Source organism: Vespula vulgaris, chromosome 19 (assembly GCF_905475345.1).
Source record: "Vespula vulgaris chromosome 19, iyVesVulg1.1, whole genome shotgun sequence".
Taxonomy (NCBI): domain Eukaryota; kingdom Metazoa; phylum Arthropoda; class Insecta; order Hymenoptera; family Vespidae; genus Vespula; species Vespula vulgaris.
This window is the reverse complement of record NC_066604.1, coordinates 2,030,024-2,053,047: the sequence shown is the minus strand read 5'-3', so window position 1 is coordinate 2,053,047 and position 23,024 is coordinate 2,030,024. Positions and strand designations below refer to the sequence as shown.

The following is a 23,024-nucleotide window of genomic DNA, read 5'->3' as shown; positions in this document are numbered from 1 at the left end:
AATAAAATAAAAGAAGCAGAAAGAAAAATCTTGCTCGAAAATCATCTTTCTCGTTTCTCATTTATATCGATATTCTCATATACTTGATATAATATATATTAATTCATAATACAAAAATTTCACCTGCATACACTCGACAAGTATCATAGTCATTAAAACCAACGTAATTTCTCTCATTCAATTACATTCATATTTCGACGAAATTTAAATAAGGAATAGAAATGGAAAATTATCCTTACGTACATTTAAATAGATCGATGAAATACGAATGCAGTTTAGGAGGGATCGAGGTCGACTTGGTTGGCCCTTCGTGGTTGGACTGCATTTATCGAGCAATTGCAAAAGAAAGAAAAAGAGAGAAAAGAGAGAGAGAGATAGAAAGAGGGAGCAAAATAAGATGAAAAACGAAGAAAGGGGAAACGATAAAGGTGACGTTGCACCTAGCCATGGCATCTGCCCTAGGAAGGTGAAACAGCTGTATAAGAGAGGTGGAAGGAGGTGAAGATACAACTGGAAAGAAGGATAGATAGAGATAGACAGAGAGATAGAGAGAGAGAGAGAGAGAGAGAGAGACGAAGGAAGAGAGGGAAACAACGAGAGAGAATCAGAGAGAGAGAGAGAGAGAGAGAGAGAAAGAGATAGACATAGAGATAGAGATAGAGAAAGGAAGAGAGGAAAACAACAAGAGAGAAAGAGAAAGAGAGAGAGTAGTCTGACGTCTCGGAAGCCAAAGTCAGGATAAAGAGAGAAATATGGGAGACTAAGAGAGAGGGGGAGAGAGAGAGAGAGAGAGAGAGAAAGAGAGAAGACTCGAGAGGGTGAGGTTGGAGGGAAAAAGATGGAAGAGAGTAGCGGAGGGAGCGCATGGAAAGGGGCGCCGCGAGGGGGGAGGAGAAGAGAGAGGGTGGTAGAGGGGTGAGAGGGTGATAAAGGCGCGGAAAAGGAGCTGGCAACGTTGCTCGGTCGATAGAAGAGTGGGGTCTGGAAAGTACGGCAACGTGGCGAGGCGTCTGCTTTAATACAGTGATACTCAACTTCCAACGAAACTTCATTTTTCGTTTCGTCACATTTCATCCTCGTTTTCAACGATTTACCATGAAATTCACGGCGAGGAAGTCGATCGCTTGATACTACCATAAATGTCGTTAGATAATTTGTTTTATTGCTGATAAACGATTAAACAGGTCGGATAAAGAAAATCTCTTCGGTGTAATTTGAGAATCTCTGATAAAACACGCGTGCGGCGTTCATGCAGGTTGCGCGTCATTTACACCGCACGATTTTCAAGCAAAATTTTCCACCCTATTCCGACCGGCGATATTAATAGCAAAATTCTTTGGAATCTTGGGATTAAAGGGTAGCCGTCATGTATCTTCATGGATAGTTTCTATAGGGTTTCGATAAATATGTCCTTGAAAGTTAACCGAATTTGATAAAATAAACGCCTCACATATACAGATAGATAGATACATACATACATACAGACGTACATAGATACGTGTACACGTACACGTTCGGATTATCTGATCGATAAAAAAAAGAAAAAGAAAAGAAAATTTCGATGTCGACTTATAATAAAATTTAATCGTACCTCGATAAGGGAGACGACACGTGGACCAAAATAATATAATCTTTCCCTTTCTCGTTTCACAGTAGGTAAAAGAAATGTAAGTGTATGGTACTCCTATTTTGTCCAAATTGATAAATAATTTATGAAGTTTGAGCGTTTGTAAAAGTCAACTCGAGGATGTGAGAGACGCCTCCTTCTCTTTCTCTTTCTCTTCCTCCTCCTCCTCCTCTTTCTCCTCCTCACGGATCTTGGAGGAGACGATAAAAAAAGGAGGAAAACGCACGCGGCGTTGATCAGTAAAAGATCTCAACGCTTGGAAACACGACAAGCCAAATAAGATTCGCAGGTGCATATAACGCATATACGTAAGAAGGATACATATGTGTGTGTGCGTTAATATGTATGTATGTATGTATGTATGTATGTATTTATTTATTTATTTACGTCCGTTCTCTTTCTCCTTCTCTCTTCCTAAAAAGAGAAAAGAAATTGAGAAAGAAGGATATCGTTCGAAATGGTAATACGAATGACTCCGTAAGCTTTCCACCGTCTACACCGATTTATATATACCATATGCGATTAAGGATCGAAAGAAAAACTATGATTCGTGTATGCGTCTACGTGTGTGTTTGCGTTCGCGTATGTTCACGTTCTGAGACTTTTTATCCCATCCACAGAATATTTTTTTATCGTCCACGAAGGATCGTGTCGTCTTCCTTTGCGATTCTTTCTTTCTTTCTTTCTTTCTTTCTTTTATTTTCTTCGAGAGAGCAAGAGGAACAGAGAGAAAGTAAGAGAGAGAGAGAGAGAGAAATCCAACATCCGAAAACTACGAGGCAACCGTCTTTCCTCTCATCGTCGAGAGCTTTTTATCATCAAGAGACAAGACCAAAAGAAAGAGAGAAATAGAGAGAGAGAGAGAGAAATAGATAGAGAGAAAGAGAGAGAGAGAGAGAGAGAGAGAAATAAAGGCTGGAGATATCATGGTACTACCATCAGAGCAAAAGCAACCCTTTTTGCTTTTTGAAAACGCCTTCTCTGGAAACTTTCCTCGTCTTTCGTTCCTCTTTCTTTCTTTCTTTCTTTCTTTCTATCTATCTCTCTCTCTCTCTCTCTCTTTCTTTTTCTTTCTCTCTTTCCTTCTTTCTTTCTTATTTCCTCTTTGCTTTCTTCTTGTATTCCACTTTTGGACGACGCCTGGCTGTATCTCGGGATTTCTCGTCGAGAACGAGAGAGAAGAACTCTCTTCTAACTCTTGGCGAAACTACTGAGAACTTGACGACTTTCGAAGTTGCTTCAAAAGGACGGTTAATATTCGTCGCGCTAACTTTTTTCTCTTTTTTGTTTTTTTTTTTCTTTTTCTTTCTCTCTATCTCTCTTTACACGTACGCAGAGACGTGTATTATATTTTTATTACGTGAGGTACTTACATCGTCGAACGATAAAAATTCTATTAACGTTTATTTATTTAAGATTCTAAAATTTTATTGGAAATTTCTAATCCTATAGAAAGAGTCAGAGATATATAAAAACTCAATATATATAAAGAGAGAGAGCATATATGTGAGGGAGGAGAGACCTAAATAACTCCGCCGTCTTTATAGAAATATCAGAGATATTTTAATATAAATAAAAAAATATATATATACACACACACGCCTATATATTCATTACAAAAATCATATATATAATATAATTCGCGTCCTTCGAACGACCTGTTCCAAGAGTATCCCATCCCAACTTCGTTTTATACGTTATGTACATAACTCCGATATAACTATGATTATCGTGAATAATATCTGCTAATATTTCGCGTTACGGTTGGTTAGATATCGAGATAAGAAATCAAATGTTATTGCAGATGTTCTCAATGTAATTCTTAGACTAACACCACATCGTATCACATGGGTAAGGTTCCTTGTCTCATAAAATGAATCGCACGCATAATCTCGACTAACCGACGTTGACGTCATGATAACGAAAGAAATAAAGAAAGAAAGAAAGAAAGGAAGATTGAAAGAGACGGAGATAGAGAGATACATAAAGAAAGAGAGAGAAAGAGAGAGAGAGAGAGAACATCCCGTTGACGAGACGAACACGCAATGACGTCTGTTAACATGGATGGAAACCTTTCGCCTTGCCTTCTGCGATGGAAAAGGCCGCTAAGACGAGATCGAGACCATTGCCGATATTAATCTTAGTTCGTTTGAAAGATCTACTACTACGTTCGATTACTATACTCTATAATATTAATGATAAAAAGTAATAAAAATAAAAAATTATAAACATCGCGATAAAATAACAATCGTCCATTAAGTATTAACTTTTATAATGATTCCTTCAGGACTTCTGAGAATTTCTTTCTTTTTTTCTTTCATTTTTCTTTTTTCGTCGTCGTTTCTTTTCTCTCTTTTTTTTTTAAGCAAGTATAAATAATTATTTACTTAGTTGCTTATACGATTATTCAACGCTTTGATCTTACGATTTCTACGATAGATAAAGATCAATGTTTCATGATAATTTATTGAAATTCTCGGATGATTTAGTAAATGCATAAAGAGAGAAATAGTCTCTCGACGGAGGCGCCGTTTTCTACGAATAAAACTAAGTGTTATTTAATTTCATCTTAATGAGTTTTCATAAAGGACTTAGCGTGCGAAATATCGTAAAAGTTGAATCGCGAGGGATCATTGAAGAAGAAGAAAAAATTACGATAAAATACAAAAATAATAAATAAAAAACATTGGAGAGAAAGAGAAAAAGAAAAAGAACAGACATGAAATTTATCCACTTATCGAGACGAGTTTAAAGTACGCCGAGACATTAATGAGTACGCGTAGATATCGAAGTGATAATCGATAAATCTTACAAGATAATCAACTCGTTGTTATATCTAGATATTTATGTATATAAAAGATCTATTCTCTTTCGTACAAGAGAAGAAAGTTCGCAACAATCTTTTCTGATTTTTAAAACGACGATAACTCGTACGTATCTCTAAATTTTACATCTTCGTCCCCTCCCCCCTGTAGCACAGCTTCTCTTCCCATTCAATCGTATTTCTAATCTCTAAATAATGACGTTTAATGATCGTCGCGTTGAAAGGATGATGATGATGATGATTCCAAAAGAAGAAAGTATTATATTTGACTACTTCGATGGAAAAAAGACGACGGACGGATTCTCTTTGAATTTTTACAAACGCATACATATTTCTGTAATATATAATTAATACTGTAATATAATTAATATTACATAATCACAAATATATCGATATATTACGAATTTATGTAAAAATAATACGGGAGACGTTTCTTCAAACTTTGAAATTTCGTTTAATAATATTATACGAGAAACTTATCGTTATCGCAACTGAGTTTCGATAAAGTCGATATAGTTATACCTGAAAGAGTTAATAATAATAATAGTAATAATAATAATAATAATAATAATAATAATAACAACAACAATAACATGAAATATAAACGAGCGTTAGCCATAATTAAAAGCGATAGCCATTGACCGTTCTCATTTACCACATAGTATGTACTTATGCATAAATCTATGAATATTTAAAAAAGTATATATATACATATATGTATATGTAGAAGGCTACTTTAACGTTGGGTTTTGTCGTAAGCTTTTACCACGAATAACAACACGTCGATGCCCTGTTACATAGCAAATCGATTCACGTCATTCTAAATTGACTCGCTGGTACTTTCACATTTTCCTATAGAGCCATTTCCCTCTTTTCGTATTATTTAACCAGTTCAATCCATGCACGAAAACAACGAACTATCTTCTTTCTCTTTTTTTCGTAAGCTCTCTAAATCATTCCTAGTTTCATATAACACATTTTTTTGTAATATACATAGTGTTATCAAGAAGTTCGTAAAAAAAAAGAAGAAATAAATAAAAAACGAAAAAGAAACAACAAAACTATTCGATGGAATAGATTTTTCATTACTTTGTCCACTCCTATCAACGAATCCTTTTTTTTTTATAAATCTCTCCCTCTCTTTCTCTTTTGCACTATTTCTACGACGTATACGCTAAACGTGTATATGTTTGTAGATTGAAAAGAACGAGTACAAGGACGTATTTTTCGAATTTTGTCGAGTGCTTTTAAACGATGGCTAGTAGCAGTAAGGATAATAGTACTAGTAGTAGTAATATAATATAATAGTAGTAGCGATAGTAGTGGGCGGTTGAATGAAATATTCTTTTTTTTTTTTTTACGTGAGAACGTTCTATTTCTATTTCTATACCTACATTTATATTCTTCTCCCTTTCTCTCTCTCTCTCTCTCTCTCTCTCTCTCTATTTTTATAACTTTTTCGCAAAACGATTTTCATAGTAATTGAACAAAACGTTATCAACGGTAACGACGAATAGATACACGATATATCCATTAAACGAAAGACGCCATATATATCTTCTTTCTTCTTTCTTTTCTATTTAATAAACGAGAGAAACTAAATAATAGACGATTTTTCGAGGAAGATAGAAAATACGCATGTTCTAAGGATATTAATAAATATCGACGCACTTTTCACGCACACGAGACAGAATACATGTATGTATGTATGTATGTAGGTATGTATATATATATATATTATGTACTTACGTATATACGTATACACATTTTATACACTTAAAGACGAAAACTAGGACTGTGAACGATGACGGCAGGAGGTCTAAAGGACGACTGAAGAAAATCGTCTGTGCGTGAGGAGACTTGTACGTACTTGTTGACAAAGTTTTTCTTTTTAATTGTACGATGAAAACACGTGCGGTGCTCTCTTTCTCTCTCTCTCTCTCTCTGTGTCTCTTTCTTTCTCTGTCTATCTTTTTCTCCCGGCATGAGGTCACGAAGTTTTTCGTCCTTTATTAATAGACAAAGTATTATTCCTAGAAAAGTAGGGAGGTAAACAGAGGAGACCGAGTTCGAACGACCTCCGCGTGTTCGTTTCAAACTACACATGATAAGAATGTAAACATCTTTGAGATCGTCGAATATTTATTCGATATATGTATACATCTATACGAACACACACACATATACATACACGTACATACATACATTAGACGTAATTAAATACGTATGTAAATTGACATAGACACGTTCTAATATAATGAAAATTTTCATTTTAATAATCGACAGATCGTTAATTTCAAACGTAGGATTAATAAAATGTATCGTATTGATAAAGAATATTATATCTTCGAGTCTTATCTAAAGCTCGTAATTTCAATAAGATTTCCGCGAGTGATCAACGTTTGTTCTTTTTTTTTTGTAAAATTGGATCAAAAAATGACAGAGAAAAAAAGACAAATATATACCTATATACATGTATATTCTCACCGTGTAACGCGTTCCTCACCTTTTTTCCATTCCAAGATGTTCGGAAAAAGCGTTGTAACGAAGAGAGAGTCGATATCCTTGAAGAAATGACGACGAATTATTCGTACGTCTCTGAGATGTCCCGATGGTTCCTTCGAAATAACGACAATGTTGTCGATCGTAAACGTAACGAAATTCTCTTTCTCGTAATAGTAATTGTTGTTGTTGTTGTTGCTGGTTCTGTTGCTGCTGCTGCTGCTGCTGTTGTTGTTGTTGTTGTTGTTGTTGTTGTTGGTGATGAAGAAATAAAGGATCGATTTGATAAATCCCGTGAACAGGTAATCTCCAGCAAAGAACATACGGTACAACAAAGTTTGGTTTGAGTTGCAGCAGAGGCAACGCACGATATTCGATTTGACGAGAGGACGGATGTTGTTGTTGCTGCTGTTGTGGTTGATTACGACGACGACGATGATGATGATGATGGTGATGATAATAATGATGATGATGATGATGATGATGATGATGATGATGATGATGGTGATGATGATAAGAGTACGAACGAAAGGATCGGTCGTCGTTATCTTCGCTCGAGCCGCGCACCGGGAGTCGAGCTTCTCCACGGAAGATGTTGCTATCGCGCCACTCAAGGTCACGGGCTAACATGTCACAGGGACGTCATCCCTATCGGCCACGAACTATCGATACCACCAAAGATCCGGCATTCTCGTACGATCGACTTCGTACATCGAAATCGAAACTCTCTCACTTTTATACTCGTTTGGAAATACTTGTTGCTGTATTACCACGATAATATCGATAACGTAAACAAAACTCTCGAATATTTCCAACTCGAAAGAAAGAAAGAAAGAAAGAAAGAAAGATAGAAAGGAATAGAAAAAGGGAAAAAGATAGAAATACTTGTCGAGAATATATTCTTCTCTCTTCTCCTTCTTCTTCTTCTTCCTCCTCTTCTCTTCTTCTTTTTAAAATTCTTCAAGATGATAAAAGAATCATAAACGAAAACGAAAAGACAGAAGAAAGAAAAAAAGGAGAAATAAATAGATACGAAACGATGGGCGGAAGAAGTTTGGAAATAATTCTCGATGGAAAAATTTTTATCGAATTTTTATCGACTGTCCGGAGCCGACAACGAACGGAGACTGTACACGTACGTACGTACGTACGTACGTACGAACGAACGAACGGACGAACGTACATAGAACGAAAACCGACATGAGATATCGCGCGACGGTACACAACGACGATGACGACGAAGACGATGATGACGACAACGACAACGACAACGACGACGACGACGACGACGGCGGCGACGACGACGACGACGACGACGACGACGGCGGCGACGACGACGACGACGACGACGACGATGACGACGACGACGACGACGACGACGACGACGACGACGACGACGACGACGACGACGACGACGACGACGACGACGACGACGACGACGACGACGACGACGACGACGACGACGACGACGACGACGACGACGACGACGAGGACGAAGACGACGACGACGAGGACGACGACGCACCGCGACGCGACGCCTCGCGACTCGACGCGCGCCAACACGACGATTTTCAAAGTGAGCATGCGCGCGCACACACCCTGCACCCACGCTCAGGGCTGGCCCAACACACATTTCTATTCTTATCTCGTAATATCTCTATAATTTAAATAAATTTTCTATTTCGATAACGAAGTCGATCTCGAAGGAAATATATCGATTATCTTGGATGTATTCATTATATATATATATATATATATTAGACGCGTATGTAAAGATCGTGTTTCAGTATTATATATTATTCTTTTATTTTATAATACATTTTATTTCGATCCAATTCGATCTAGAATATATTGATTATTTTTGATGTATATGTATATGTCTATATCTGTGTATATGCGTGATGTGTATATATACATATGGATTATCTATCTATCTATCTATATATATATATGGATTAATTTGATATCGTCAAGACGAGAGAGTATTAGATTTGTTTAGAAACACAGTCGTGTGTCTCATTCGATAAAGGTCAGAAAAGATTGTAGATATTTCTAATCACGCGTTAAATAACTTTGATAAATTGCGAAATTTAAATGTTCGAAATTTAAATGTTGCTTTAATATTCTTTCTTTTTCTTTAATATTTTTCGTTTGATCTCTTTTTTCTCTTTTTTTTTTTTTACATAATTCATTAAATTGTAAATCATTAAATCGTAATCTTTATTACAAGTTTCCATTAACGAATCACGTTTCTTCGTTAAGCTACTTCGTTTCTCTTAATTAGTAATCCTTTAGAGTTTATATAAAAAAAAAGAAAGAGAGAGAGAGAGAGAGAGAGAGAGAGAGAGAGAGTATTAATCGAAAATGAAAAAGATTATCGGATCCGACATTTTAACGATAATTTTCCGTATAATTAAATCGTCTCCTGATTTAACCAGTCTGCTAATGAGCGCGAACCAGCCATGAAATCTTCTTTTCACGGTTCAAACGTAGGCGAGAACGATGCAAAACATGTTTCTCGATCCTTCTCTTAAACGTAATCCTCAATGATCGAGTCGAGTTTTCGATCGTTTTTTGTAATCAAGATATGAAAGGATGAAATGTAAAACGTGTGCGATTGGACGAACGTGATTGCGTTTCGAAGGACAAACTTTTACTTCGATCCTTCGTTACGATCGAATATTTATAATGATCCTGTGTATTTACAAATATCCATATATATATATAAAGATCTATCGATCGATCGAATTCATTTTTCTAATTTGTTATTTCCCCCGACCGAATGATATTTAAACTTGAAACATCAAACATAGAATTTATGTCGAATTTTTTTTTTACGATAGTAATATTCATTCAAGAGTTTTCTCTCATAGATCACGAAAATGATTGATCTCTCTCGAGATCGTCGTCATCATCATCATCATCATCATCATCATCATCATGATCGTCGTCGTTATTACACACGTCGACTAGTAATGATGAGGCAAGTGGTAGCAAGCGATAATTGACTCGTAACTCGTAATAATTTGCTTATTGACATTTCACGATGCATTTGTATTATGAAAGATTTTTATATCTTAGAAAGAGAGAGAAAGAAAGAGGGGTAGAGAGAAAGAAAGAGAGAGAGAGAAAGAGACATTTAAAGATCGATGATTACATTATCGCGAGAAAGACGACAAAGGAGTATAACTTGCAGGTATCGATCGATGGTATCGATCAAAAAAAATAGAAAGTTTCTCTCTCTCTCTCTCTCTCTCTTTCACACACGTAATCTCTCTCTTTTATCCTCTTCTACCTTTCTTATCCGAACACGAATCGATCGTCTGATTTCGTAGCAACGCGTAATTATCAGTTAGCGTGGACTAATTGGTGGCTTTGAGATCCAGTCGATCGATAGCGATACTTTATGGCAAGATGTTCCGAAGGCTACTGCTGCTGTTTCTGCTGCTGTTGCTGCTGCTGCTGTTGCTGTTATTGCTACTAAGAAAGATAGAGAAGAGAGAGAGAGAGAGAGAGAGAAAGAGAGACTATGTTGTACAAAATGATTTTCAATTATTACTACACGAAGATGTATCAACGCTTGCTTTAACCAAACCCGATCATTATCGGGAGCGTTTTCCTTTCGCAAGCGATATAAATTTACCTGTTTATATCTTCGATAATTTCACATCTCTCACATTTTTTTCTTCCTCTTTCGAATATGAAAATGAATTTGCATTTTGCATAGTGAAAAACGCTAGGTTTCAACGCAACAAGAAATTAATAAAATTGTCGATTAAATGTTACTTGTTTTTCTATTTCTATTTCTCTCTCAGCCTCTCTCTCTCTCTCTCTCTCTCTCTCTCTTTCTTTCTTTATCTATTCCGTTCATTCATCTTCGAGAATTAAATTTCGATATATCAGATAATAAAACTGAGATAGTATCGAACGCGATTTCGAGTTGTTTACACATTAATCAATGCTTCTTATCGTCTCTACGTATATCTGGAAATTCTCATTAAAGAGTAAACGATATTATGCGATTTTGATGTTAAAAAAAAAAAAGAAAAAAGAAAAAAAAAGAGAAGGAAAAAGATAACTTCGTAAAGGTGTGATGTCCGATCGAAAATCTGTTATATCACTGTATCGTCTGGCCCTTATTCGACCTCGATAAACTTTTTTTTCTCCGGTTCGTTATATAAAGTAGAGAGTGGACGATGACGTTAAGAGATAATTACGATATGAATTAATTACGTTACGTTTTAAAGAAAGAGCTTAATAGAGACAGTCTATCGTCCTTTTTGTCTATATACATACATACATACATACATACATATATATATCTTCTTTTTCAAACTATATATATAAGATACATGGGATCATTTTTACTTCGACATCCTTAACGTGTCATAGCGAATGAACAAAAGCAAAATCTTGAGACTTCCAATGGAGAATAGACGACATGGTATCGTTCGCACGAACTTGAATAACAAAAGGCATTGGTTTAAGAGAGAAGAAGAAGAAGACGAGTATAAGAGAAGTGGTGGAAGGAGGATAGAGAAATATCTGCATGCCCTGTGCTGCACCGAAACGTGATGCCCTTACGAAACATTCTTCGCGAGGCACGGACGTTCATAGGATGGTAAAATTCACTGGTAAACAGTCGCACATCGTTCTATACTGTATATATATACAATACATACATACATACATACATACATATATATATATATATATATATATATATATATATAGATGTATGTACATACTAGGAATACAAAAATCGAGATAGGACAATATGTAAAAAGTAAATGGTGACAATTTGGTTTCGATTCATTCTCTCTCTTTATCTCTCTCTCTCTCTTTCTCCCCCTTTATATTTCTTCTTTCATATTTCCACGATATTGCTTTCTCTTTCTATTTGTCACTTTCATTATATTCTGTCTCTGTCGATTGAATTCGTCCCTCCTTTAAAAATCGAAATCACTCGTGTACAACACATTAGCCAGCAGCAGTATGCATCAATAGAAAGAGAGAGAGTGAGAGAGAGAGAGACAGAAACAGATACAGACAGAAAGAGAGAGAGAGAGAGAGAGAGAGATACATAATCCCTTTTCGGAATATACACACGAACGAAGGGCCCCTGCAACGACGGCCCTGGGCGTCGTTTCTTTCCACCCACCCATTCGACTCGTCGCGGCGAGGGTAGTTTCGACGAGGCGAGAGCTACCCTCGTGCTACCATTGGCCAACCAACTCGCATGCGCTTTAGCTTTGAAACTACCCCCTATTGATCCGTTTGCTCTCTCTCTCTTTCTCTCTCTCTCTATCTGTCTCAGTTTCTCTCGTTCTTTTACTCCTCTACACGTTCTTGCTCCTCTTTCTCTCTCTGTCTCTCTCTCGGCTCTTTTAGCAAGGACACTCTCTCACGAAAGATAGTCGAAGATACGAAATACACTACACTATCCCATCGTCGTTTCTGCCACCTTTCGTTGTTGTATCTGTCTGTTTCCTTATTTCTCTGTCTGTCTGTCTGTCTGTCTGTCTGTCTGTCTGTCTGTCTGTCTCTTTCTCTTCTTTCTTCGATATCGTTTCCCAGCTGGTGTCTTACATACATATGTACACGTTAGTTGCATCCCTCTCTTAACCGCAACTGCTATCTTCGTATTGTTATTTTTCTTCTCTTCTTCTTCTTCTTCTTCTTCTTCTTCTGTATCTTTTTTCTTCTTTCGTTTCTCTCTTTTTTTTCGATCCATCGTTAAAAGTTTCTCGCACGATCTGAAGAAATTTTTCGTCGTATTTCATGATGCATATTTAACCGTTTGACTTCACGTTTTAGGTTGAAAAATGAAAAAAAGAAAAAATCTCTACCGATCGAATATAACGTCAGGAACTAATTATTATTATTATTATTATTATTAATCTATATATATATATGTGTGTGTGTGTGTGTTTTTCTGTGCGCGTGTATATATAAGTTGTATGAAACTCGTCGAAATTGATACAAGATGAGAAAGCTGTCAGTACGAAGATGATAACTTTTCTAACGTAAGTACCTACTACTACTATTACTACAGGAGATGGACGTTAACAGAGAGTAGCGAGATGTAGCTGACAGGTGGGAATTAGGTGGTCGAAGCACATCATGTTTAAAGGGAATTCTAATTAGAAGGTATTCATTTGCTCCAACATTGTAAGATTTTAACTATACCTTTAAATTGATCCTTCTTATATATAACACGTGTCTCTCTCTCTCTCTCTCTCTCTCTCTCTCTCTCTCTTTCTTTATGTATGTGTGTGTGTTAAAATTTTAAATGATCTTCAAAATTAACTGTCCGTTTCGTATATTTCGTACACGTGAATTCGTTTTAATTGTATTCTTTTCAACGACAAGCAATTTTCTCTCTCCCTCTCTCTTCTTCCCTTATAGCCCTTAACGAAGTACGAAAAAAAAAATGAAAGAAAAAAAGAAAATAATAGAAAAAAAAGGAGACGAAGGAGTAATAAGAAGAAGAAGAAAGAAAATATGAAAAAGCAAAAAAAAAGGAAGAAAAGGAATCAGCCCTTGTTTCTTGTTTCGGTCAAAACGATATCGTGACTCGTTCTCGCCATTAGGGAATCTCTCGTTGAAGAGACTCTTCTCGTCGTCCTCGTCGGTTCTTGGCGGTACTTTTTGCATGTAAATTGCAGTTAAAACACCAACGGAGCCGCCGCTAATTTCGGATGCCGGTGCTCGGCTCGATGAAAGATTTATGAAGAGCGGGAGAAAGAACGAGCGAAAGAAAGAGACAGAGACGGAGACAAAGACAGAGACGGATAAAAATAAAGATAAAAAGAAAGATATTTAGATAGATGGATGAATAGATAGATAGATAGAGAAAGAGAGAGAGAGGATTGGCAGTGCGTGTTTAAGTGACAGTAAACTTGCCTTTGTTCTATCTTATTCCTTTCCTCTTTGTTTTTCTTATTACTTTTTTCTTTTTTACAGCATGGTAAAAATTCTACGTCCTGTTTTGCGATTAAACAATATATCCTTCCTATGTCTTATCTTGCCTCTTTCCTGCCATCGATAATACGTTCGAGATATCGAAGAAGACGTATTCTCTCTTTAACATTTTTTTCTTTTTCATTCTTTTTGTCCTTTTTATTTTTTATTTTCTTTTCGTTCGAGATAAATCAAAGACACTCCGATCGACCTTCGAGAGAGATAAGCAATAGAATAAAAATAGTAGTAAAAAAAGAAGGAAAAGGAAAATGAAAGGAAGGAGAACAAGAACAAGTAGACGAGTAAAAAATAAGGATGATGAAGTATAAAAGGAGAGAGAGAGAGAGAGAGAGGGAGAGAGAGAGAGAGTGAGGAGTCGATTGAATATTTAAGAGGTGCTCCATTCGCGTGGAAAATCGAACTCTGCTTCTCCATTAAAAGACGAAGCATATACTAGAAAAAGATAAAGCAAAAGAAGAGAGAGAGAGAGAGAGAGAAGAAAAAAAAATAAAAGATCAAGATGAAATTCGTGGTGTCTGCGTTCTCCCGTACTAACATTTTCCTTCTCTTTCTCTTTCTCTCTCTATTTCTTGTTACTTGTTACTCCCGAAGGATAAGCGTTGTTTCTTGGGCCGCAGTAGTAATAGGAAACCTTTCTTACGGGCAGTAAAGTTCATTCCGAAGCTTCCTTCCGAGATATTAAATCGGAAGAAAGGGTTACATCGTAAAATGAAATTTCTCGATCCATAGAAAAAAATATATATATATATATATATCAACGGTGCAGAATGGTTAATCATTTTTCTGTCTAATACGACGAAAAAAAGACAAAGAAAAACTATACAAAAATATTCGTTGCAACCATGAAAAAAAATATATATATAGCTTCTTCTCTTTTCTTTCTTTTTGTCTAAATTAAAAAAAAAAAAAAAAAGATTTCTCTCTCTCTCTCTCTTTTTGTTCGTACGAAATGTTGACTCTTTTAAGAAAGAACGACATTTGTCGGAGATGAACGAGTTCGATGATTAAAAGCAGGGATTACGAATGGGATTGTTCGAGAGTGTTTTTTAAAGAGCCGAGTGTTCGTACACTTTGCGAAGTCAGCGGGCGTGACTAGGCAAGTATCGAAGGAAGGGTTTTTCTCGTCGAAAATAAGCCACGTGGGTGAAGGGTAGAAAGAGAGAGGAATACGAATACGGAAGGGGAGAAGCACGCATAGTTACGAGGAAGGGTGAGTGACTCGATGTAAAAAGCGGCGTTCTTTCTCTCTTACTCGTTCGCTCACTCACTCTTGGTCCACCCTCGTTGGTATCCACCCATTGTTTCCATATTCTACTCTCTGTCTCTCTCTCTCTCTTTCTCTCTTTTTTCATTGCCCTCCGGACACAAAAAGAAAGAAAGAAAATCAAAAGGGACGTCATTTTTCAAAGTGACGGACGAGCGAGAAACCGCATACAAGGAGTCCTCCAATTTTATGTCATTGTGATATCAAAATTATTAACTTCTCTTTTTGACGAATATATATGTATGTTTGTATGTGGAAAAGTGTATAGAATAATAGCATTTTTTCAAGCGACAAACGAACGAGAAACAGAGAGTCTTTCAATTATATATCATTGTTGTCTCAAAATTGTTAATTTCGCTTCTTGAGATATGTGTGTGTGTATGTGCGTATGTATGTTTGTGTGTATATAGGACAAGTTAATAGAGACGCAACATCGTACGTGTAATTGTTATTAGATACGCATTAACGAAGGTGAACTGTTCTCGGAATATAAACAGTTCTAAGAATTCAGCCAAGGACTTTGGACTTTGTTTATCAATACGTAATTGAAATCGTTAGTCTTCTAAGAGCGATCGAACGGTTAAGACGTATAACATCGTTTCTCTTAAGAATTATTAGAACGATTAGGATATCGTTTAATATCGTATATTAAATATAAGTATCGTTAAAAATTATTACTATTATTTTATTCGTACACATATAACCGTATAGATACGTATACGTAAGAGTTGTAACGATAAGAATAAATCGTATATAATATTTCATATCACTTTCGTATCGTCTTAAAACAATTTTCTTTTCTTTTTCTTATTTTACTTCGTTTCAGGAAAAAACAAGTAATACTATTAATTAATATTAGTATATACATATATATGTATGTAGAAAGATATCGACTTCGATACGTAGCAGTACCTTATACGTATACATTTTTAACAGGATACTTACTTATAGTTTTTTGGCGGATCGATTGCGTTGAAAATCACGCGTGCGGAACGAAACACGCAAGCGAGCAAGAGTTGGCTTCGAAAACGAGAGAAAAAGAGGAGTGACTCGTCATACTTTTTCGTGCTTTTTTCTGCCTTCTTTTTATTAGTTTCATTCCGTATATTTCTTTCTCTATCTAACTTTGAAGGCTTGGAGAAGGGGAAGGGTCAACCAAACCTGATGTTTCTACGGTACTACAACCCTTTGATTCCCGTATCGACTGTCTGCCACTCGTCGAAGGGTGAAACAAATTTGTTCGACGTATGTTTTACATAAGCTAGAGTGTGTGTGTGTGTGAATGTGCGCGTGTGTGTATATACGTATGCGTGTCCGTGCGTGCACGGGTGTATGGGTGTTTACAAAAAGAAATCCAATTCCGTAGATTTTCTCTCTAGATCTCTACGCAATGAGCATCTGTGTATTTGCGTATTTATATATTTGTACAAGATATTTCTCTCGCATTTAATTAATTTTATTCGATAACACGACGCAATTAGTAGTAGGAGAAAAAAAAAGAAGCAGGAGGAGAAGAAGAAGAAGAAGAAGAAAGAAAAAAGAAAAATATACGTAAGTAAATATTGAAGTAAATAAATTCAACATTTACTCGCGTACACGAAGCACGAAGACAGTCTCTTCTTTTTTCTTATAAGGTCAAAGAAATATTAACAAAACATAGTTTAATAATAATTCAAAGGAAATCGTCGTCGTACTATTTATCTCTCTTTCTCTTTCTATTTCTCTTTCTCATCATTAATTTAGCTAACGTTCAGGTTTGTAACAAAAGCGACTAGTTTATTCCATCGATCAGATTATTTTCGTATTACGAAGAATGCTTATAAATCGTTAAATACATTCGGACATCTATATACATAATTCATTTGTAATCGTCGGGGAGTTTAACAACGTCGTCGAGAGATCAGAGAATGAAGTAGTATTCGTAATGTCAAAGATAATGATCGATCAACCATCGATCATTATCGAAGACTATAACCGAGTAAACGCGAGTCCTTTAAAATCGGGGAATGGGGAAGCGTAGAACGACGAAGAGTGTGGTATGGGGTTAGGAGAGAAGGGGGAGGGTGTACACGATAATTAAAGGACATAGCTTCGGGCGATTTCACCGAAATTGGAAGTCACGCTCGACGGAGATGGTTAATAAAACTTTGGATATATACATGTGTGTATGTGTGTGTGTGCGAGAGAGAGAGAAGAAAATGAGAAAACGTCTGAAGAGCGAAGACATTTAACATCACGAGCTCTTAGAAATTACGATATAGTATTGGTAAATCATTTTAATATTACGTATCAACAAGCAATGATTTAATACTGTATATTAAAATAATACTGGTATCGGTAATAATTCGAAGACAAAAAATATTATTACTTTTGAGCAGATATTCGTAGGGATTAATTTTTGTATGGTTCTTTTTTTGTTTCTTATCATTTTTTTTTTTAACCAATCAAGTTAGTTTTTTAATTGATAAAACTTCGAGTCATGGAATAAGAAGAGAACTAGAAAAAAATATATATATATAGAAACCGAGAGAGAGAAAGAGAAAGAGAAAGGTCCAATAAGCTAATTCAACGTAATGAGGTAAGAATAAGACTAAGTGGGAAGGGGAAAATGATAGAGCAGAGAAGTCGGTTAAAAAGACGACCTTCCTTGGACTCTCCTCCATATCTTTTCAACGCCAACGAGCTAGAGATGCTAACGGATAAGCGACGTGGAACGCGAGAAGTGGAAGAAACGAAAGGTGTGGGAGGAAAGTTTCCAAGAGATTTCTTATCAAAATGCAAATTCGCTTGGCGACCTTTCGCTATTCTCTTCTATATCTCTTTCTCTTTCTTTCTTTCTCTCTCTATCTATATCTGTTCATCTATGTTCTCTCTCTCTCTCTCTCTCTCTCTTTCCCTCTACTTCTTTTTGTCTGTTCAACATTTTCAATTCCAACTATTTTTGACTTTATTCATTGTTATTGAATAATAACGATACACGTATATATATGTATATAATATATATGTATATATATAAATATAGGAATATTTGTTGAAATATCGAGTAGGTACGAAATAGCAAGCATTTACAATTTTACAATGTACGATTTACAATTTAGATGGAGGGCCATTGTCTGCCTATGCAACCCTTCTCTCTCTCTCTGTCGTGTCGTGGCGTATGAAAAAGCTACCCTCGACCAACACACCCCCGACAAAACCACCCTCTTTTCTCTCTCTCTCTCTCTTTTTTTTTTACCATCGTGCTCATCATCGCGTCCCTCGCACTCGACGCCGATATCACTCTGAATACTTTCAGTTTGTGCATTCACCGATGTCGCTTTCGTACTTTCGAGCGATCCAATCCGAAGGCCACTTTAGTCAAAAAAAAAGAAAGAAAGAAAGAAAAAATATAAAGAAAGAAATAAAAAATTAAAACGAAGAACACGTAAAAAAATAAAAAAGAAGAAAGAAAATCCTTCTCAATTTGTTCGCAAATCACTCTTCTCGTCGAGTGCATAAGAGAGGAAAAGAGAGAGAAGGGAAAAGGGGGAGTGGGAGGCATTGAAATTACCTCACCTTCTACTATTCGTTAACAGCAACGACAAACCAGCAACTAAAACGCGCGCGCGCTTTTATCTAACCGACTTCTTGTGTGTAAGTTTTCTCGTAACACTTGGCTCTAAGCGCTTGGCCAAATAAAGTCATCGCGATTATCGCCATCGTAACGAAGTGGACGTTTATTTCCCGACGGCACGGGGACCCCTGTACGACCCTCCCCCACCCTTCCACCCTCCTGTCCGCTCACCCAACTCCCTCCCACCCTCTTTTCTCTTCCTTCTCTTCTAGTGCGCCCGATTCGCTACGTTTTTCGAGTCCTCCAACGATTTTACGAGTTTTACGACGGTTTATCACGAATACTCAAAGAGAGAGAAAGAGAAAGAGAGGGATCGTTTTAGATTACTTTTAACAAGGAAGGGATAGATTATGATATTAAATAGCTAAAAATTTATTATGATACTAAGTAGATAAAATTAATAGAATGATATATATATAATTTTAGAATAAAAAAGTATAATAGAGAGAGAGAGAGTAAGAAAGAGGGAGATGGAAATATAGAAGTAAAAAAGAAAAATAAGTTAAAAGGACTGTTTTATACGGAAAGGAGAAGGAGAAATAGAAAGAGAAAAAGAATGACTGATAGATAGATAGATAGATAAATAAATATATATATATATAAAAAGAGAAAGAGAAAGAAAGGTTTCTTCGCGTGGCTCGTAAAACCGTAGAGCTTTTATCAAGTATCGCGATAAACGAGCGAACAAGTTCGTATACACATATGCGTCTAGTATACTCACGAAGTGTCGTGTGCTATCGCGAACCCGCGAGCACGTCGTTACAATTAATAATGCATGCGATATATACTCGAAGGCTCGTTCGCACGTATTACCGCGAATAAATTTGTAACCTTACGTCCAAGAAGATCATCAACGTCCTCGTCGTCGTCGTCGTCGTCGTCGTCGTCGTCGTCGTCATCGTCATCGTCGTCGTTGAAAAGATGATTCATCGTAACTAGCACTTTACACGAGAATGATGAATGAAAGATTGTAGTATAATATCTAGAATCTTAAACGAGCTCGAAACGAAACTCGTGGTTTCCTACGAAAGCATATATACACGTAAATACGTGTATACGTATACCCATGCGTACGTAAAAGTGTTTTCGTGTTTTTTCATTGGACATTTCATTCGTATTAACAATTCAATCGATCATTTATTATTTGTTGAATCGTGAATTAACGGAGAATAAAAAGAAATTGTAACAATTGATCGTAAAGGGAGAGAGAAAAGAACCACAATGTAATTAATCAATGCACGAGTGTATGAATAAGAGAACAAAAAGAAACAAAGAGAAGTCGATGTATCTGACAAATACAAGAATTAATTAAAACGAGAAGAGCAATCTCTGGTGTAGTAGTATCATCGACGGATTTAGTTTCTTAATGAAACATTTCCAAAGTTTCGCGTGTCTGCGATAAAAAAAAAAAAGAAAGAAAGAAAGAAAGAGAAAAAGAATTCGTCGATTCACCGTAGTCCAGCGAGAAAACATGTAAGACAAAAAAGCGAGTCAACGATTGTCGAGTTTTACTAGATTAATCACTCGACTCACTTTTTTTTCTCTTATTCGTAAAGACTCCGTAAATTGCTTGACTCGTAACTCCGTATACACGTGTAAATTCTTGAATCGTTCGGTCCTTTCATTTTTTTTTTTTTTTCCTTTAAATTTTTAATCGTTAATGGAATTGAAATATTGACCAACGTTGTTGCTACTTTTACATGTATGTATACACGTACATATATACATACATACGTACGTGTCGTAGTAGTAGTAGTAGTAGTAGACGGGATTTTATAGGTGAGACCGCGAGAGGTCATTGACCTTATCCGACGTGTGGGTACCTCGAGCAATGTGTTGTACTACGGTCCTTCTTCCCCTTATTTTCTCTAGCTTCTTCTCGCGGTTTTATCGATCACATTACACGGGATAAAACTTTACGTCCCAACGATCTTCGACGACAGGGTTCCCCTCGGTCGTTTCCATGTTCGTTGACAAGGAACGACGAAGGAGATAGAAAGAGAGAAAGAGAGAGAGAGAAAGAGAGAAAAAGAAAGAAAAAGGGAGTAGTATAGATACGCGAGAAAATGGTCGATGGAAACAAAGATAGACGGAGACAAAGAGAAACAGAGAGAAACAGAGAGAGAGAGAGAGAGAGAGAGACAGACGTGCTTTAATTATCGTTAATTAGTACGCGCTTTTTAAGATTTTTTTTCCACCGTTGTTATTGTTATCCTAGCAGTCTACTCCACGTGGTTTGAAAAACGAAGAAAGACGAAAGAGAAAACGTGAAATGTTGCTCTAAAGAAAGTAAATAGAAATGAAAGAAAAAGACAAGGAAAAAGCAAACAAGAAAGAAGAAAAAGAAAAAGAAAATCGAGAAGATAACGAAAGAAAGAATCTTGGATTCGTTCGTTCGGCAATTTAATTAGTCAAATGGAAAAGATTAAAAAGAAATAAAAAAAAAATAAAATAAAATAAAATTTATATATATATATATATATATATATATATATATAAAAAAAGGAAAAAAGGCTGAGAAAAACAAGGAGGAAAAATAATAACAACGAATACGCGTTACGTATCATCGTCGATGTAAATGAAAAAAAAAAAAAAGAAAAAAGAACGTGTGACGGCATTAAAAAGTAACGATACATCGAAAAAGAGAGAGAGAGAGAGAGAGAGACAGAAAAAGTGACACAGAGAAAAAGAGAGATACTCTCGAACGATACATGAAAAATTCAATCCCGGAACGCATTTGCTAATGATCCTTTCGCGCGTTTCGCCTAACTGTACATATATCGTTTTTCAATTAGCTGATTGAACGCGAACGTGTCCGAGAGAAATACATAGGGACATACATATATACGTACATGTAACCAAAAGCGAGAAAAAGAGTTTGCTATCGCACGGACATTACGACAAATTAATGCCGAAAGTCGGTCGCGAACGTCAACCATTCTGCAAAATTTTTCACGCGAAAAATTTTGAAGAACACGCATTTAATATATGTGTACATACATACATACATATATATATATACATATGCGTACGTATGAACGTAAAACAAACGTAAGTGAGTATCGAAATATTTTATTTTTCCTTTTAGAAATTAAACACAATATATACGAACGTGTCATAATTAATTCGGTATAATTAATTTATACTTAACCATATTGCGATAGAAATTCTCTTTCTCTTTCTCTATCTCTCTGGCAAATATTTCAAGATTTTTTTTATAGGAATGTTAAACGCTACTGGTAATGCTCGTTGGAAAGCTGTCACGTTTACCTCGTCAAACATGATTGATCCGTACAAGAACATTTTATTATTAATATATTCAATCGTCGAAATGTTGTAACTGTAGAGAATTCAGCCCCGATATAATATATACCATCCTCTAAACAAATATATATATTTTATATATACATACATATACATATGAATTAGAAATAAAATATCTGTCAATCGTTAGATAACTACTGGAGCCATTTGATTTTAATATACCAACGATAGGTCCTAATGGATGTCGATTTATAACTTGTCGTCGCGCTTGGACGGTGCCAAAACGAGTACAACGTTGACTCGTGACTCGTGACTCGTGACTCGACTAGACTCGACTCGCCAATTTTCTGGAAAAGAGACTTTTCAGGAAGAAAAAAGAATAAAAAATGAAAAAGAAACAGATAAAAGAACAAAATATATATATATAAATTCTCGCGTGTGCGGGTTCGAGCCTCGAGGGCACGAGTTAGAAGACTCGCGTGACGTCGATGGAGAATCGGTCAGGAAACGTCGGCTATGGCCACACGAAGAGAAACGAAGGGTGAAGAAGGACGAAGGAAGAAGAAAAGAGAGTGTGAGAGAACGAGAGAGAGAGAGAGAGAAAAGGAAGAAGTTGAGGCCGTTACGAGGTATAGATGCTTAGCTGGATAAACTCTCTAGGACTTGTGTTATCCTTTCAAAGACTACCGTTGCTTTCGAAGACCCCATTTTCCTTCTTTCTCGCAGTTTCTTATAAAAGTGAAAACGATGAACGTTCGTTAAAATTTGACGGGAAGTGATAACGGAGAGGTGGTAGTTATCTCTATATTACGTCGGTGTAACATGTTCAATCTTTTTCTTTTTTTTATTTTCGAGTATAGAATGGTAACGTTCTTCTTTTTCCTTTTTTTGATATCGAACGAACACTCGTCGAAAAGGAAATGAAAAAGTGATGGGAATTAATAAA

The 23,024-nt window shown here is 36.2% G+C and overlaps 2 protein-coding genes across 6 annotated transcripts in view; both read right to left on the bottom strand.

The window, feature by feature from the left end:
- The window catches only part of LOC127070784 (uncharacterized), a 42,192-nt gene extending 35,241 nt beyond the window's left edge, over positions 1–6,951 (bottom strand). For 2 of the 3 annotated variants that reach the window (XR_007784657.1, XM_051009221.1), the window contains exon 1: positions 244–6,951. Coding sequence is in view for 1 of the 3 variants with exons in the window: in XM_051009221.1 (XP_050865178.1) it covers positions 244–1,137 (894 nt within the window). In the remaining 2 variants the exon portion in view is untranslated. The remainder of the gene's footprint in view (positions 1–243) is intronic. The other variant, XR_007784659.1, reaches the window with a different exon arrangement.
- LOC127070777 (protein gustavus) overlaps positions 1–8,473 on the bottom strand; it is an 86,790-nt gene extending 78,317 nt beyond the window's left edge. For 2 of the 3 annotated variants that reach the window (XM_051009196.1, XM_051009197.1), the window contains exon 1: positions 6,958–8,473. In XM_051009196.1, the coding sequence (XP_050865153.1) occupies positions 6,958–7,583 (626 nt within the window). In that variant the 5' untranslated portion in view covers positions 7,584–8,473. The remainder of the gene's footprint in view (positions 1–6,957) is intronic. The other variant, XM_051009198.1, reaches the window with a different exon arrangement.
- Positions 8,474–23,024: the final 14,551 nt, after the last annotated feature.